The 15,935-nt window shown below is 38.1% G+C and overlaps 1 protein-coding gene across 1 annotated transcript; it reads right to left on the reverse strand.

Annotated features, from left to right (window-relative positions):
* Window positions 1-770: 770 nt before the first annotated feature.
* LOC306878205 (glycogen synthase kinase-3 beta-like) lies at window positions 771-15,289 on the reverse strand. The gene is made up of 10 exons (XM_079430402.1): window positions 14,931-15,289; window positions 11,185-11,372; window positions 9,093-9,176; window positions 8,860-8,970; window positions 8,615-8,745; window positions 6,223-6,427; window positions 6,038-6,133; window positions 5,297-5,483; window positions 2,537-2,614; window positions 771-2,430 (listed from the first exon to the last, which is right to left on the reverse strand). The coding sequence occupies exons 1-10, from the start codon at window positions 15,088-15,090 to the stop codon at window positions 2,363-2,365; spliced, it is 1,308 nt and encodes a 435-aa protein (XP_079286528.1). The 5' UTR covers window positions 15,091-15,289; the 3' UTR covers window positions 771-2,362.
* Window positions 15,290-15,935: the final 646 nt, after the last annotated feature.

The raw sequence follows: 15,935 nt of genomic DNA on the forward strand, positions 1-15,935 counted from the left end.
AAATTATAGAAAATTTGGACACGTGGTGGCGCTAGAGAGTTTTAGTTAGAGACTCCAAACTTGCTGTGGTTAGTATTGAGACTGTCCTCTATCAGTGTGCCAAATTTTACAACTTTCCCGCAATCGGTTCTATGGGCTGCCATAGACGCAATGGCAGAAGAAGAAAAAGAACGCCAGTGGTGCTTGGCCCCTAATAAAGCAACTGAATTTTGAAGGATGTTCAGATTCTGAATTCACGAGGACCCCCACTGGTGATCAAAAACACTGGTGTCTCCAAACCTGTTGATCTCTAGAGAGCATTTCGTTATTCCTTCCCTTTAACAAACACCTAAACTTTTTTTATTCAGTTTTTTTTACCTAATTTTCAGAAGCTACATCCACCCTTTAACAAATCCAAGGTATCTGCATGTTTAAGACAAAGTTGAAAACAGTAGGAGTATTAATGCCAATTACTAAAATAATTTGATTAAAAAACATGATAAATTGATAATTTGATTTAATTATGAAATTAATTAAAATAAATACAATAATATTGTAAAATGCATTCTTGCTTTTTCAAACCTACTTTTTGAATTAATTTTTTTAATAATGGTGTTTTCAGACAACAAAAATACTGATTTGTTTGAGCCTTTTGAATATCTTTCCATTAAATTTGTTTTATAAATTTTTTATGCTATTTTAAATATTTAAAGATTTTTTATGGCATTTACTGTTCAAAAATGTTTCAACAATTGGATAATCCATGGTAAATAAACAATTTAACCCACAAAGACACTTGATAACTTTATTAATGAGTTTATTATTTATACCAACAAACAAAAACATTGTTTATCTCTCCCTCTCTCTCCCTTTAACCGAGCAGCCTGTGTGTGGTAGTGTGTACCTGACCTTTCCAGAACATTCCGTGAGACAATATTCCAGAGATTGAGATATGAACGTTACACCAAATGACATCGCACACACAAACCACTCCCCCATCAGATTGTTAAAAACAGAATCAGACAGCAATACAATAAATAAAAGGATCAGAATTAACACTGATGAGGAGGGAGAAGGGCAGGCAGGCGGGTGGATGAGGAGAGAGAGTAAGAGAAAGAGACTGAGAGATATCAGGTAAAAACAAAATTTTGTTCAGTTTTGTCTTTCTCCCCGGACGCAGGGAGAGGCTGGATGAAATGTTATATACAGTTGTATGATGAAGGGATAGGAGGAAAGAGGGCGGGAGGGCGAGAGAGAGAAAGAGATATAGACCAAGAAAGGCTGGTTTCTGCTCATACCAGCACTGCTCCACTAGGAGAAAAATCTAATTACAAGGACAACAGAATAAAAATAACAAAAATAACAAAATAAAAGGTACATGGCATTTACATATTAGCAATGAGAGAGGAGGAGGAGGAGATGGGAAGGATGGAAGAAGGGAAAGACAAACAGCTCCAGTCTCATTTGCTAAGTGTTCATGGTGCGTGTGTGTGTGGGCTCATGCATCAACGTGTCTCTTAGATCCGCTAAATCCACATTTAACGGGCATGCCGATGTATAAAAACATACACATGGCATAGACTCCATAATGCACAACAGAACAGCTAATACAGCTAGTGATGGGACAGACCTACCAGCTATGTGTGTGTGTGTGTGTGTGTGTGTATGCGCATGCACAAGAAAAAACAAAAAAACGAATGAAGTGAGCACATTTTATAATGAAACCTTGTCTCGACTTCTTCAAATACTCTCCTTAAAAGAAATTAAAACAAAAGAGTGTGCACTGATTACTTAAAATTGACATTCGCACATATTAAGACACCAATTTCGGCTCTGCGAAGAGAAACAGCACATCCCGACACACAAACACTGACATCTCACACTCACTGCTTCATAAAACCCATCGTAGTCCTTGCTTCATGCAAGAACACCTAAAGAAAGCTAAAACTTATCAGTTTAAGAGCAAAAAAAAAAGAAAGAAAACAAAATTAAACCAGCTCGACATTGTTTAAAAGTCAAATGGATGGTACCAGAGGCAGAGAGCAGTAACTGTGCGGTGCTCTTCATGCCACTAGGGGGCACATGTGTCCCAAGCGGCCCTTCCCAGTCTTTAAACCGAAACATGACAATCATCATACTATATTTAAATCGACCTCATTATCTCCTCCTGTGACGATTGGCGTCATCAATCTGGGCATCACACACTTCTTTCATCATGACGACACATAACACGAGGTGATGAGTGTGCGTGCTTGTGTGTTTGAGAGAGAGAGAGCGTGTGAGAGAGAGACTGTTTGGAGCTGCTTTTGGGAAGGAGAGAGGAATGAGAAAGATGGGATGAGGAGAGAGGGGTGATAACGCCGCAGTAATGTCAAGGGAACAATTAGGTGTTGTTGCTCAGGGGTCCCGGTGCTGAGCTAGACTGGGCTGGACCGTCTGAACCGCTGCCCTCTGTGAACACACACATAAAATAACAGGACATGTGGATTCACAAATGCATATAGACTGACAGGAAGGGTAAATCAAAAGGCATTTGCTATGTATGTGCGATCAGTACCGTGTGAGGCAGGTGTCGTCTGCGAGCGAGCATGGGGAGGAATGAGAGTGGAGTTCAACTGTGGTTGGATAGACAGCTCTGCGGGGGGGGAGAAAGACAAAGAAGTTAGCCATCAATATCTAAACGCGTCAAAACCCTAAATAGCTTTTTACTTGCATCATAGGATGTGAAAGCCATCTCAAATTACAAGCAGCAGAATTATTACCTTCCAAGTTTCCTAAAAAGGCCAAATTTGATGCATGGGTTAAGACGAGCACAAGAAAAAAAAAAAAAAAAAAAGTTGATTAACCAAATGTACCATTTTACCCACAATTTGCAGAGCTCCAGACCAAGAAATGGAGTAGGGAACCACTGGCTTTTAAAATTACACCCTTTTTTTAGCTGGCAGATTACAGAATCACTCAATATAGGTGGCGCTGACATTTTTGCTTAAGTTCACTTTTCTGCATTCATTTTGAGGATCTATTGCAGTGGGGGAAGATTCACGTGGCAATGAATCAAATCATAATTTCAAGCTCTGCCATTGGTGTAAGTGTGCAGAATTGTTCCTATAGGCACTAGAAGTATAAATACATTGAGTGCACTTCAGCTCATTGAGTGGCCAGTTTATAGTCTGCTGCCTTTTAACAAACAGACATGATCATCTTAAAAACCTCTGCACACCATTACTGTAGTAAATTGCATGTAAAGTGAAATAATGTAATGTAAAATAATACAATGTTTAAGTTATATGCACTTAAGTTGTTAACGTTGCCATTCAAATGTTTGGGGTCAAAAAAATGTTTTGATGTTTTTTGAAGACTCTTGCCCACCAAGACAGGATTTAAGTAAAAATACAGCAAAACCAGTAATATTGTGAATTTTTTACAATTTAAAATAACTTTTCTGTTTTAATACATTTTAAAATGTGATGCAAAGCTGAATTTTATCAGTCATTTCTCCAGAAGTCACGATCGTTCAATAATACCGATTTAGTGCTCAAGAAACATTTCTAATTATCAATGTTGAAAACAGATTTGCTTAAAATTGTGGCAACAGTGATAATTTTATTAGGATTCTTTGATAAACACAGTTCAAATTTTAAATATAGGCTATACACTTTATATTTTTAACATGACGTTTACTGTCACTTTTGATCAATAAAATGCATCCTTAATGAAAAGGTCATTTCTTTACAAAAATTTTTTTGAATAGTTATGTATATTAGTAGTTATAATTCAAATTCTAATTGATCAAGAAAACTTTATATGCATTAATCAGAAATATAATTTAATCAGATTTGTGCTTTGCTAATCGGGATGTTTCTGTTGGTGTGCAAGAATGAAAATTCCAAGCTGCTATGATAAATCGTGAATTAATTACTTACAAACTGGTTAAAATTATGCTCAAGCTTCAATCTAACATACTTATTCACATAGCAGAGAATCATTTATAATTAACCAAAAACCATTGGTCCGATGTGTTTACTTTTAGGTTCATTAGACTTAAATCAGTCTAATTACTGTTCATTTGACAACATGTAGTTAAGTTAAAGACACACTCACTTTACAGTAATGCAGTTTCTCCCAATCTTTTTTTCTGCCGCGACACAGTTTTGATAAGTAAAATAAATCCCACGGCACACCACTAAGCACTCAAAAAAAAAAAAAAAAAAAGCTTTTTTGGCTATTGCTACAAATACACCCCAGCGATTGTTTTGTGGTCCAGGGTCACATATTTGGCCAAAACTTCATAATATAAATGATGAACCGCTTTGCACAGGATATTTAAAATGTACAAAAGTGTATTGGCTACACCTAGACGGCAAATGCTAAGACTCTTCTCCACTCCTCAAACAAAAAAAACATTAGCCTTTACAGACAGTGATTCTGGAGTAAAGAAAATGCTGCCCTTTTTCAAACATCAGTTCTTTATTTACCCTTGCATTGCAAAGAAGTAGGCGTCTGCAAACTCCGTGTCGCGGCACTTCATTCTGAATGGAGGCAGGGTGGAGTTATAAGGTCTGACTGACAATTTGAGGATCCAATGGTGTTACGAGGTTTAGTCACACGCTCCTTTGAATGCTTTTCATTGGTTAAATATTTCTAAAACCCACAAATAGACATGACGATGACCAATAGCACTGATTAAAAAAAATAAAAAAATCACGAAATATAATAGAGATAGGATGTTTTTGATCATTTTCCACAGCACACTCGACAGTGTGCCATGGCACAGTGATTGGGAAACACTGAAGTAATGAATAGTATTACTAATTAAAAAGGTAACAATTTTTTTTTAGCATATAAAGGCCAAGCTGTAAGGCTAAAATAAGCAATGTTTAATCTTTTTTTCTTTAAGGAACATCAATAGTGCCAGCATCAATTTTGGAACTAAATCCTTTTTTTTGCATGCAACCATTGTATTCACATACTGACTGTGTTGCTATTTTTTAGTTGCTTATTAGAATGTTCACTTCTGAAACAACCATGTATGTCAGGCACATTTGTTGTGCTGAGTTTTGTAAATGCTTTTTATATCGTTTTCTTTACAGAATACCTCAGATCAGACACTCACCATAACACATTTTAGGTAAAATACCATCGTAGGCATCAGACAAAATTAGCTCTTTAAATAAGTACTGCCTCAACATACTAAACTGTAAGAGTTTTCTAATGTAAGATAAAAAGACAAAAATATAGAAAGAGAGAGCATGTGCCTCCGATTAATGCGACGAGGCTCAATCTGAATAGAAGTGGCAGTTCTTTCAGTTCAACTCACCCACAGGGCTGAAGTTGAAGAGTTGAGGAAGTTCTCGGCCATTAGGCAGACGGGCATTTGGCTGGCGCAGCTCGTCAAAGAAAGCGTGTGCACAGGCCTCCAGCGGAGAGAGCCGTGTCACCGGTGTGTACTCCAACAGACGAGAACACAACGAGATGGCTTCAGGAGGGGTCCTCTGCTTAAACACCTAACAAACGCACAGATTCACAGGGAAATGTCACACCTGACAAGCTTAAAAACGAAAGACCAGTTTCAAAATGAATCAGCCTAAACAGTTTTAGAGGGCCAAAATCACTGACCGGAACAGTGGCGTTAAACTAGCGCTGATCAGATGGCATGTTTTGACTATGTCAGCATCTATTTCATACAAACAATGTGGATAAATCACAGGTAAACATGTCAGCTGAGTGGACACTACAGCTGGTACGACAATATCAATTTAAATCTATCTTCAATTTAATGAAAACACAGTTTAGTCTATGCTTTTTTCAGTTGATGAACAAAATGTCTCTAAACTGCATTATGCGCAATATAATTGTTTAAATGTAACTCAGCTTTTATCTTAAGTATTCTTTATCAAATACATTTGATAAATAAACCCTATTTTTATATTTGGTTTTCAGCTAAATGAAAATTTGTTACCAAAGTTATTTCGGAGCATCACTAGTATACCATTCTATAAAGTCCTAAAATGATTCTGTCTGTGAGATTACTGAACTATCACAGCAACAGGTGCTTTACCTTCGTCCATGGGTGTGCTTTGATCTGTGGGAATTTAAACTCTGTGTAGTTGGGGTTCATCTCTCGGATCTGTTCTCTTGTCGGGGTCCCCAAAACCTGCGTAGGTTGGACAGAGAGAGAGAGAGAATTTAGACTTGTGACTATGCTTGCACTTCAAAATACAGTACTGAAGATCTTCCACTCACCTTGATGATCTCCACTAGCTGGTCCACTCCACTGTCACCGGGGAATATGGGCTGTCCCAGAAGCAGCTCTGCTAATACACAGCCAGCTGACCAGATATCAATGTTGGATGTGTAATCCGTGGCTCCGAATATTAGTTCGGGAGCGCGGTAATACCGCGAACAGATGTATGACACATTGGGCTCCCCACGAACTAACTGTTTTGCACTGTGGAGATCACACAATTTAGGGTTATAAAAATCGTATTAAAAATAAACAATGATACAGTGGGCTGTATACGAAGGCGTACAATTGGCAATCTTTTCACATAATAGTTGAATTAAAAACATTTTGGAATCAGACCAAGGTTCTCCGAATCTAAGTCAAATTTCAAGATTCCCACCGCAGGACACAAATGCACACAAGTTTGACAGGCCCAAACTTTCTGTTACTAGGCAGATTGTAGTGTAAATGCCCCAATATACTTCACGCATAATCAAAGAATGAACTAGTGTGAAATAATTTCAAACTAAATCAGAACAAAAAGTTCATTTGCAGTTTGTTTTGGAGTTGCCACTTTTGAATTACCATTTTGTTATTGAGGGGTAAGCACATATTTACATATTCACATAAATGATGATCTTATACAGTTGAGGTCAAAAGTTTACAGACACCTTGAAGAATCTGCTAAATGTTAATTATTTTACCAAAATGAGAGGGATCATTCAAAATGCATGTATTTTTTTATTTAGTACTGTCCTGAATTAGATATTTCAAAATAGTGGAATTTATAAAAATGACCCCGTTCAAAAGTTTACACGCACTTGATTCTTAAAACTGTGTTGTTAATACGGTCTTAATAGTGAGTTTTGTTGTTTAGTGATAGTTGTTCATTAGTCCTTTGTTTGTCCTGAACAGTTAAACTGCCTGCTGTTCTTCAGAAAAATCCTCCAGGTCCCACAAAGTCTTTGGTTTTTCAACATTTTCATGTAGGTACAACAATAGATATGTATAGGTAGATTCCTATCATTTAGATGGCGGACGCGTCTACGTGCTTGGAGCAGTTGAATGGGGAATCTACCTATACACATCTATGGGTACAACAATGAGCATGATGTTATTGTTTACACGGTCGTCAAGGATACGCAGTGTGAATATGGGCAGCCACGTGCTAGTTTTCAAAATCTCTGTTTTGATCCAATTACACTGAAACGCAACTCTGGAGTTTTCAAACTAAAACGAGGTCTGCAGCGTTTTCAAAAGTATCCGTTTTCGACCTCGAAAACGCCAGAGTAGTGTAAACGATAGGCGTAACCGTAGCAAAAGTTATGTTTTAAAACGAAAACACACTAATGTAAACGGGGCCTTAGGAACTCATATACAACTATTACAGAAGGTTCAAACATTCACTGATGCTCCAGAAGGAAAAACCATGCAAGTTTTCCATTGGGTGAAAACTTTTTGAATTTGAAGATCAGGGTAAATTTAACTGATTTTGTTTTCTGGGAACTATAGGCAGAGCAGGCAGCGCTGCCCCACAATTTTATCTATAAAATAGCTTAATCGTTCAAGAGCTACATTATCTTTCTCAACAAGGAGCTGGTAGCAGCATTGTTTCTAAGGGAATTAAAGCCACAGCTTCACTGCTATGGTGGTAATTCATACATACACAGCATCTCTCTCTTTTTCTCTCCCTCATAAGTGAACACTTGATGAATTACGCTTTTCTGGGAATAGAGTATTGAAGTGGAGATCGTTAAACTGCAAGCTACCCGGTGTTTTCAGAAAGCAAGTGCGTTTAACCACAATGGAGAGAGCGCGTACATATGGATGCCAGGCTGACAAAGATAAGTATCACACTTAGCAGATATTTCGGTATTGCGCAAGTGGGGCCAGCTGTATCGATACTCGTATCGTCAAATCTCAGTGATGATACAACGTTGTATCAAACACAGCACTAGAAAAGATGCATCACAAAATCATAGTTGGAAAGGGTTTAAATACACAAAAATGCTGAAAAAAACAAATAATTTGTGGGACCTGGAGGATTTTTCTGAAGAACAGCAGGCAGTTTAACTGTTCAGGACAAACAAGGGATTCATGAACAACTACCACTAAACAAAAAACACAGCTGTGGATCATTCAGGTAACAACACAGTATTAAAAATCAAGCGCATGTAAACTTTTAAATGAGGTCATTTTTATAAAATCATTTATTATTTTCTCTTGTGGATATGTAAACGTCTTTTATATGAAATGTCTTATTGAGGTCAGTACTAAATAAACAATAACATGCATTTTGTATGATCTCTCTTATTTTGGTAAAATAATTAACATTTTGCAATGTGTATATAAACTTTTGACCTCAACTGTACATGGGTGTGTTTCAAATACATGCCACATCAGACCACACACCTGCCAAAGTCACACAGTTTGAGTACAGCTGTGTCTGGGTCCACCAGGAGATTCTGTGGCTTTATGTCTCTATGGCAGACGCCTTGGGAATGAATATATGCCAGACTGCGAAATAACTGATACATATACACCTGAGATAGAAAGACAGATTGTGGGGGAGGAAAGAGAGAAAGAGATGTTATTGTTTATTGTACATGTACATATGAATGGGCACAGTAGCAGCAGTCATGACTACACAGACTTACTTTGACATAGATAATGGGGATGGTGGTCTTGGACTTGTTGAAGTGGCGTGCCACCCTGTACACGGTTTCTGGTACAAAATCAAGCACCAGATTTAGATACACTTCATCTTTCTGAGGAGAGAAAGAGAGAAGATTGTTCAACAGAGATAACATTCTTCAAATATATATTATTCACCATGACAAATTAATATCACTGGGAATATAAAAACTCAAAGGTTGGACAGAAAAATAACCTTTTCTCCACTGGAGTAGAAGAAGTAGCGTAGCCTGACAATATTACAGTGGTCCAACTTCCTCATTATCTGTAGCTCACGGTTCTGTGGAGAAAGAAATGGTGTGAAGGACGGTAAAGTCACAGCGTGAAAATCAAACATCCATCTTATTTAATGCATTCATCTATGGAAGTGTGTTTCTCTGACTGTGCAGCCTATTTAAAACTTGTGTGCATGTATTATATTTTTCATTAAATATACAGTTTTCAAGCAATGCTCAATTCAAGGTAGAAGGCCGTGCCTTATGCTGTCATGATTCAGTGTTTTCACACTCAGAATGCTTCCATTTACACTGGTATTTATGTGTGTTTCGGGGCTAAGATGAGACATAGGCCTATTGCCATTTAAATCCCTACAGGTTTGTGGGGTGCGTTTCATTAACATGCGTTACGAATGCATGTATGCAAGTATTCCAGGCTCACATGTGAGCAATTTCAAACATTTCTGGCTCCTGGGGGGGGGGTTGGCAAACACTTTTTCACACAGGGCCATGTGGGTTTGGATTTTGTTTTCCCTTCATAAAAAAAACCCTTCATTTAAAAACTGCATGTTGTGTTTACTTGTGTTATCTTTGATTAATATTTAAATTTGTTTGATGATCTGAAACATTAAAGTGTGACAAACATGCAAAAAAACAAACAAAAACAAAACCAGGAAGGGGGGCAACACTTTTTCACACCATTGTATTACCTTATTTTATAGCCTATTTTATCTTGAGGTCGAAGTCTTCAGTAATGAAATGCATCGTAACACTGTTAATGCTCGAGTAATTTCCATGTGCCGTTTTGAAGTTAATATATACACTAAAACATTTCCACGCGTAGCATGCTAGGGTTGCCAGGTTTTCACAACAAAACCCGCCCAATTGCAACCCAAAACAAGCCTAATCGCGTTTCGAAGGGGGTCCACTGGTAAAAATTGCATTCAGGGTGGTAAAATAAATTTTTTTTGGAGGGGTTCCCCTGGTAAGATTTGCATTTCAGGGGCTAAACATCACGTTTTTGGAGGCTGACTCACTGCAGTGTGTCAACTTGATGCTAGCGCTGCTGAGACTGATTGGTGTGTGTCAAAGGACCGCGAGAGTTATAAGAGAGAAGATGTCTCCTTATGCTTTCTCTCGCCGTACTTTGATGTCATAGACCGATCGATCTTCAAGTCGAACACACCTCTTTACTCTCACGTGTGATGTGACAGTGTAATAGAGTGGTGGAACTATGATGTCACTTTGTAGGTGAAAACCTGGAAGCGAGTTAGCATTTTAGCACTTCCGGTTCCTGCGTCCCAGAGTCAATGGGTTTTTTGAATGGGATTTTGATTAAATCCCTTAAATAAGGTCCGTGGTTAAACATGCTCAAGATACTTTCACCTTTTATTCTACAACATAAGTTTAGCTTTTCAGTTCTGGCACTTTATTTAGGCAAAGATCATCTTGATGGACAAAACGTGTAAGTTTCATGAACTATGATTGAACACAGAGCTAATTTTTTGCGATTATCCAAAAGCCTATTGGCTTTTTGTCGAGGGAACCAGTTTGATGCTAACAGCCGATCTGCCGACAAAGTGACATCATAGTTCCCCCACTCTATTGCAGCCTCCAGGGGTAAAAAAATCGTGTTGTTTTCATATATTATCACAAATGCAATTAATCGTTCAGCCCTACTTTCGAGTCAGTTTGAAAGAGGTTCAGCTCTTTCAAAATGTGAAGAGCAACATTTCCTCAAGGCAGTACAGCCTGGACAAAACAACTGGAGTCATAAGGCAAGTTTGTAGTTTATGAACACACCGATGAACTGAAAAGGGGGTGTTTTCAATGTGATCTTAAGCCCTTTTGTTCTTTTAGCTTTGATATTAAGCAGAAGCAACATGAGATATAAAATGTTTATCGCTGTTCAAATCGCAATATGACAAAAAAATTCAACGTGATTGTAGCAGCCCTATTTAAAGGGCTTGTAGCATTACAAGTAAAAACATTTCATGTTGGAAACGGTTTTATGCATTTTATTATGATACTGACATTAGTTTGTACACAATCAGGTTTTCTTCCTCATCTTACCTTGAACCTCTTATCCTGAAGCACCTTCTTTATGGCCACCATCTCCTGGCTGTCGATGAGTCGAGCCTGGTACACCACTCCAAATGAGCCATTCCCGATCACCTTGATGTCGGTGTACGAGACCTCTTGAGGACGGTCCGGACCCTGCCCTGGTGTGGCTACTACCGTTGTCACTTTTCCACTATCCCCTAAACACACAACAAAACAAGTGTTTTTTTTTGTTTTAAGCAAAAGGCCTTTGACCGAAAGATCCGACTGCTCAAAAGAATAGAGATTTAAACGACAAGAGTCAGTTTTTTCCATGTATTACCTGGACTAATGTTATATGAATGCTGTCGCCTATTAAAAATGGTCAGACATCTGACAATTTACCTTAGTCCTCGTTTAATTCCTGTTTAAAAGGGTTTGTTCAGCTTTAAAATTAAAATTCGTGTTGTTCCAAACCCATAAGTAATACGATCATAATTGGAACACAAATTATGATATTTTTAATAAAATCTAAGAAATTTCTGTGCCTCTTGCAATTTAATCCAAGTCTGCTGATTCATTCACATATAAACAATAATCAGCTAAAAATGTTAACAGCAACATTTGGTGATGGAAGCTCAAGCACGTTTGCTTGCTTGAGGTGCAAGGACCAATGAGGTCAAGTGGTTTAAACAAGTATGTTTGAGCTATTTATGTTGGCTGATCTATGTTTATATGAGAATAAAAGCCTAAATCTGTACATCATATAAAGCAATCATGTCTCTTCAGAAGACTTGGATTAAACTGCTCAATTCATATTGATTCGTTTTTTGATCTCTTTACAAATGTTTTATAGCAGGGGTCATAAAACTTGATCCTGGAGGTCCGGTGTCCTGCAGAGTTTTGCTCCAACTTGCCTCAAGACACCTGCCTGTATAACTAGTAAGAGCTTGATTAGCTGCTTCAGGTGTGTCTGATTAGGGTTGGCGCTAAACTCTGCAGGACACCGGCCCTCCAGGACCAAATTCAGTGACCCCTGTTTTATAGGGTTAAGAGTAAAATGACCATTTTTATTTTAGGGTGAACTAGCCCTGTACGTAAGAGACTGGAAAATACATTTTTTTTTTTTCTACTAGACTGCTTTTGTAATATCAGGTGAATTAATGCATTAAAATTGGTATCACATTTGGCTGGTCTCTAAACATTAGCTTCTATAACAAAAGCAGAATCATACCATTGTATGGACTAACAAGTGAAATAAAAAATTTTATTTCTGCTCTAGCTTCTGTCAAAAGCACTGAACCAGTGCATGATTTGTCCATCCATGACAAAAAAGTAACATGAATTTAATTTCCCCTGGAAAATAACAATAAAATAACAATAACACACAGCATTTTGTTCTAGTTCTAGTTCTAATCATCTGTTGAGTGTGGTGATTTGAGAAGACGAGTCACATGCAACATTTATGATTATTTTGTGGTGCCTTTCATGCTTTATAAAGCATGAAATCACAGGTCCTCTCTGCATTGGAACTGGTGAGCAGCACATTCTTTAAAACTTCTCCTTTCGCACTCCATGGAAGAATTTCAATCAGGTTTAGATCGACATGAGAATGAGTAAAACGTGAAATATTCCTCAACACTACTCCTGAATGCCCGAGAGATCTTTATATTCAAAAAACATGAAAACATTCAAGCAAAAAGCCCAAACCCAGCATTAGATCTAAAGCAGTAAGATCTTTTTGAACTCATCTGTGCCCTCTTATCCAGCACGCTATGCCTGTTTGCCACTCTGTCTGACAGGTGTTAATAGTAATCCAACACCCGTGTTTAGATGCGTGTCCAAACAGAACAACGGGTAGAGCTTATCACTAGGAATAGCAGAAACACCCTTAAGACTGTTTGAACATGGGTGGAGTCTACTGAAGTCTGACCACATTTCCACCTGTGGCCAAGAGCAGACCTGAATAATGGGGGATGCCTGGAGACAAGCAGAGCCCTAGGGTCAGGTGATGGTTTTTTTTCTGTCAGTTGCTGTCAGTTTAGATTTAGAGGAGGAATGACAGATTCACCAAAACAAAAGCTTTGTTTTATTACACGGCAAAACTATTATTTACCAGATCAAAGCAGAGCAGACAGCTGTTGTCATGCATGACACAGACAGTTGCTGCTATTGAGAATTTTTCATCAGAATAACACTGCTTCGAGTGGGATGAGAAACACTGTGGATTAGTGGCTTATTTAAATTGCCACCACATAAAATTTCACTTTTTAACGCCAATTTTTGGATGTTACATAAAAAAAATGGGGAAAACGTGCAAAAATCTTTACATTTGAGATGGATATATTTTTATTCAGGAAGGCAAGCTCATTAAGAAAGATTACTATAGAAAAAATTGCTACATGTGCATAAATGTCTTAAGAAAAAAATAAAATAAAAATCATCATCATATAGCACCTAAAATGATGCTATCGTGAATCTGAAATGCCAGAGCCTGCCATTAAAAAGACTATCGAATATGATCCTCTAGGATGAGAGAGATGGATTCAGGACAGTTAATGGCCAGTCACTTTGCCATGGGTTCATTGATCATGTTTATGCCATTTAGTGGCTTTCAGTGATGAACTGAATGGCGATTTGATCACTGCTTCCAGCAGAAGAGTGTATATGAATTTAAAAATCATGTATTTGCAAATAAAAATGTAAAGACATATTACACATTATGCAAACATTAATGACATTAATGGTATAATTTTTTAGGCGAGTACAAATGTCAGCAGAGTAATTAAAAATGGTTACTATGCTGAAAAAATAGGACAAAAACAGTAATGGTTGCTGTGTTGTAACTACTGGTTCAAGGTTTCTCGTGGGTAACAATCGTACATCCACCCACTCCATCTCCCCTCATTCCTAGTAATAACACTCATGGAAATTCAGCAGTCAGCACCAGTTTAGATAAGCGCTGCTGCCAGCACTGCAGTCACTGGGAGTCATTTATAGAGCACCAAATGAAGAGGTTTATGCCTCTAGGGAAACCACTAGCTTTCACAGGAGTAGCCCAAACACAAGTTTACATTGGGTCATTTTTTCTTCATGGGACGCAGTGTTTGTACTCAAAGCTTTGTGATGATCTGTTAGATTGCGAGTAGGAAGGCTGGGTCGTTTAACGTTATGTTAATAATAACAATGTTATAAATATTGATTATGATTTTTTTTCCTTTAAATATATGGACAGGCAAACGCCAATTTGGCCCTCTTTAGGCAGGTTGAACTTAATATTATGATTATTACTAAAGACATTTCTGATGCGACTAAATGCATCCAGGGTCGCACATGATGAAATGGTTCAAATCGAACACAAAATTGAAGATACAGCCTGTTAGATGTTGCCGGCAGGCTAACTGAGCTTTGTTACCAAACGAGCACATCTTCAATAACGCGACGTCTAAACATCTAATAAATAATCATATTTTAAAGAAGGGTTCAAGGTGGTCACAATGTGATGCAGTGGTATCGATCATAAGATATGCTTTTAGCCAGCGCTCTTATGAAGGATTGTCGAGCTAATGTAGAGCAATCAAAGCCCTTGATCCGTCTACAAAAACAAGCTCACGTTAGCTTAGCCAGTTAGCCGCCTAAAGTAGGTTAACGCGATCATGGCAAAATAATCAGACAAATTATTGAACAGCACGCTACACGGCCCAGCACTTGGGCTTTTACTAGTTTACTAATATCACATTTATTGGGATTGTCGTGTGATGTCGTTGAATGATACTCACTGCCCAGCTTTAGGTTTCCGAAACCAGACGAACTCCCGCCTGAGGCCTGCGCGCCCCCCGTCTTTCCTGAAGAGCTTCCACCGGCGACGGCTGCAGCGGCTCCCGGGACCCCAGGAGGCTCAGCAAACGAGCTAGTCCTGGGCCGCCCGCTGCCGCTCATTTCGGGTTGCAAGTGTGCCAGAGCGGGGGTAAACTGTGCCTGTAGACTGACCCAGGCGCGTAGTGGATATGTCAATTTAAACTATAATAACCGTTAAAAAAATATTAAGATTGCTGAACTATTCTATCAATAACAAACTGTGCGCCTCCTCTTTCTTTCTCTGTGGCTGGGCAACTAGAGCTGACGCACAGCGACGCTCTACGCGCATTGCTTTGTGGGTAATGAAGTTCAACAACGCTCTCACGTGCATAGATCCTGCTTCATATGAATGAGTTTTTCTTTCTTTGTTTTTCATGCCAAGGACTTATAAATAAAAATGCTAAATCTTTTTTTTTCTTACCAATAAAAACTATGGCCGTCAATGGAATAACATGCTTGAAATGATCCAAGCCTTTAGAAAGCAGAATGTTTGACAAGCCATGCATTACATACCCTAACATACTATAATACAGTTAATAAATAGATAAATCAATGTATAAATATCGAAATTATTACTTTGACTTAAGATGAAAAGTATCACATTTGTAGTCGATTAAAATCCCTCGTTTAAGTCAAACTGTTTTTTTCCCCCCTTAATGAGTTCAGGAATGGTCTGAAATGTTTTCGTAGCAGTTTCTATTATTTGAGGGACTAATCATATACATTTCATGAACAATTAATAATAAATTAACAAACACATAGTGTGTTTTGAGATGTTTTATTATTAATTTATTGGTGGTTTAGGAAGATGTAGCCTCGCATTCACATACTCTAGCATCCAAATATGCTTCAATCAGTAGACTGTCCATCACAAGAGAGTTTGACAGACAGTCTTTCTAGCCAATCAGCACCTTGCACAAGCCGCT

This window comes from Barbus barbus, assembly GCF_936440315.1.
Source record: "Barbus barbus genome assembly, chromosome: 12".
In the NCBI taxonomy this organism is placed as follows: domain Eukaryota; kingdom Metazoa; phylum Chordata; class Actinopteri; order Cypriniformes; family Cyprinidae; genus Barbus; species Barbus barbus.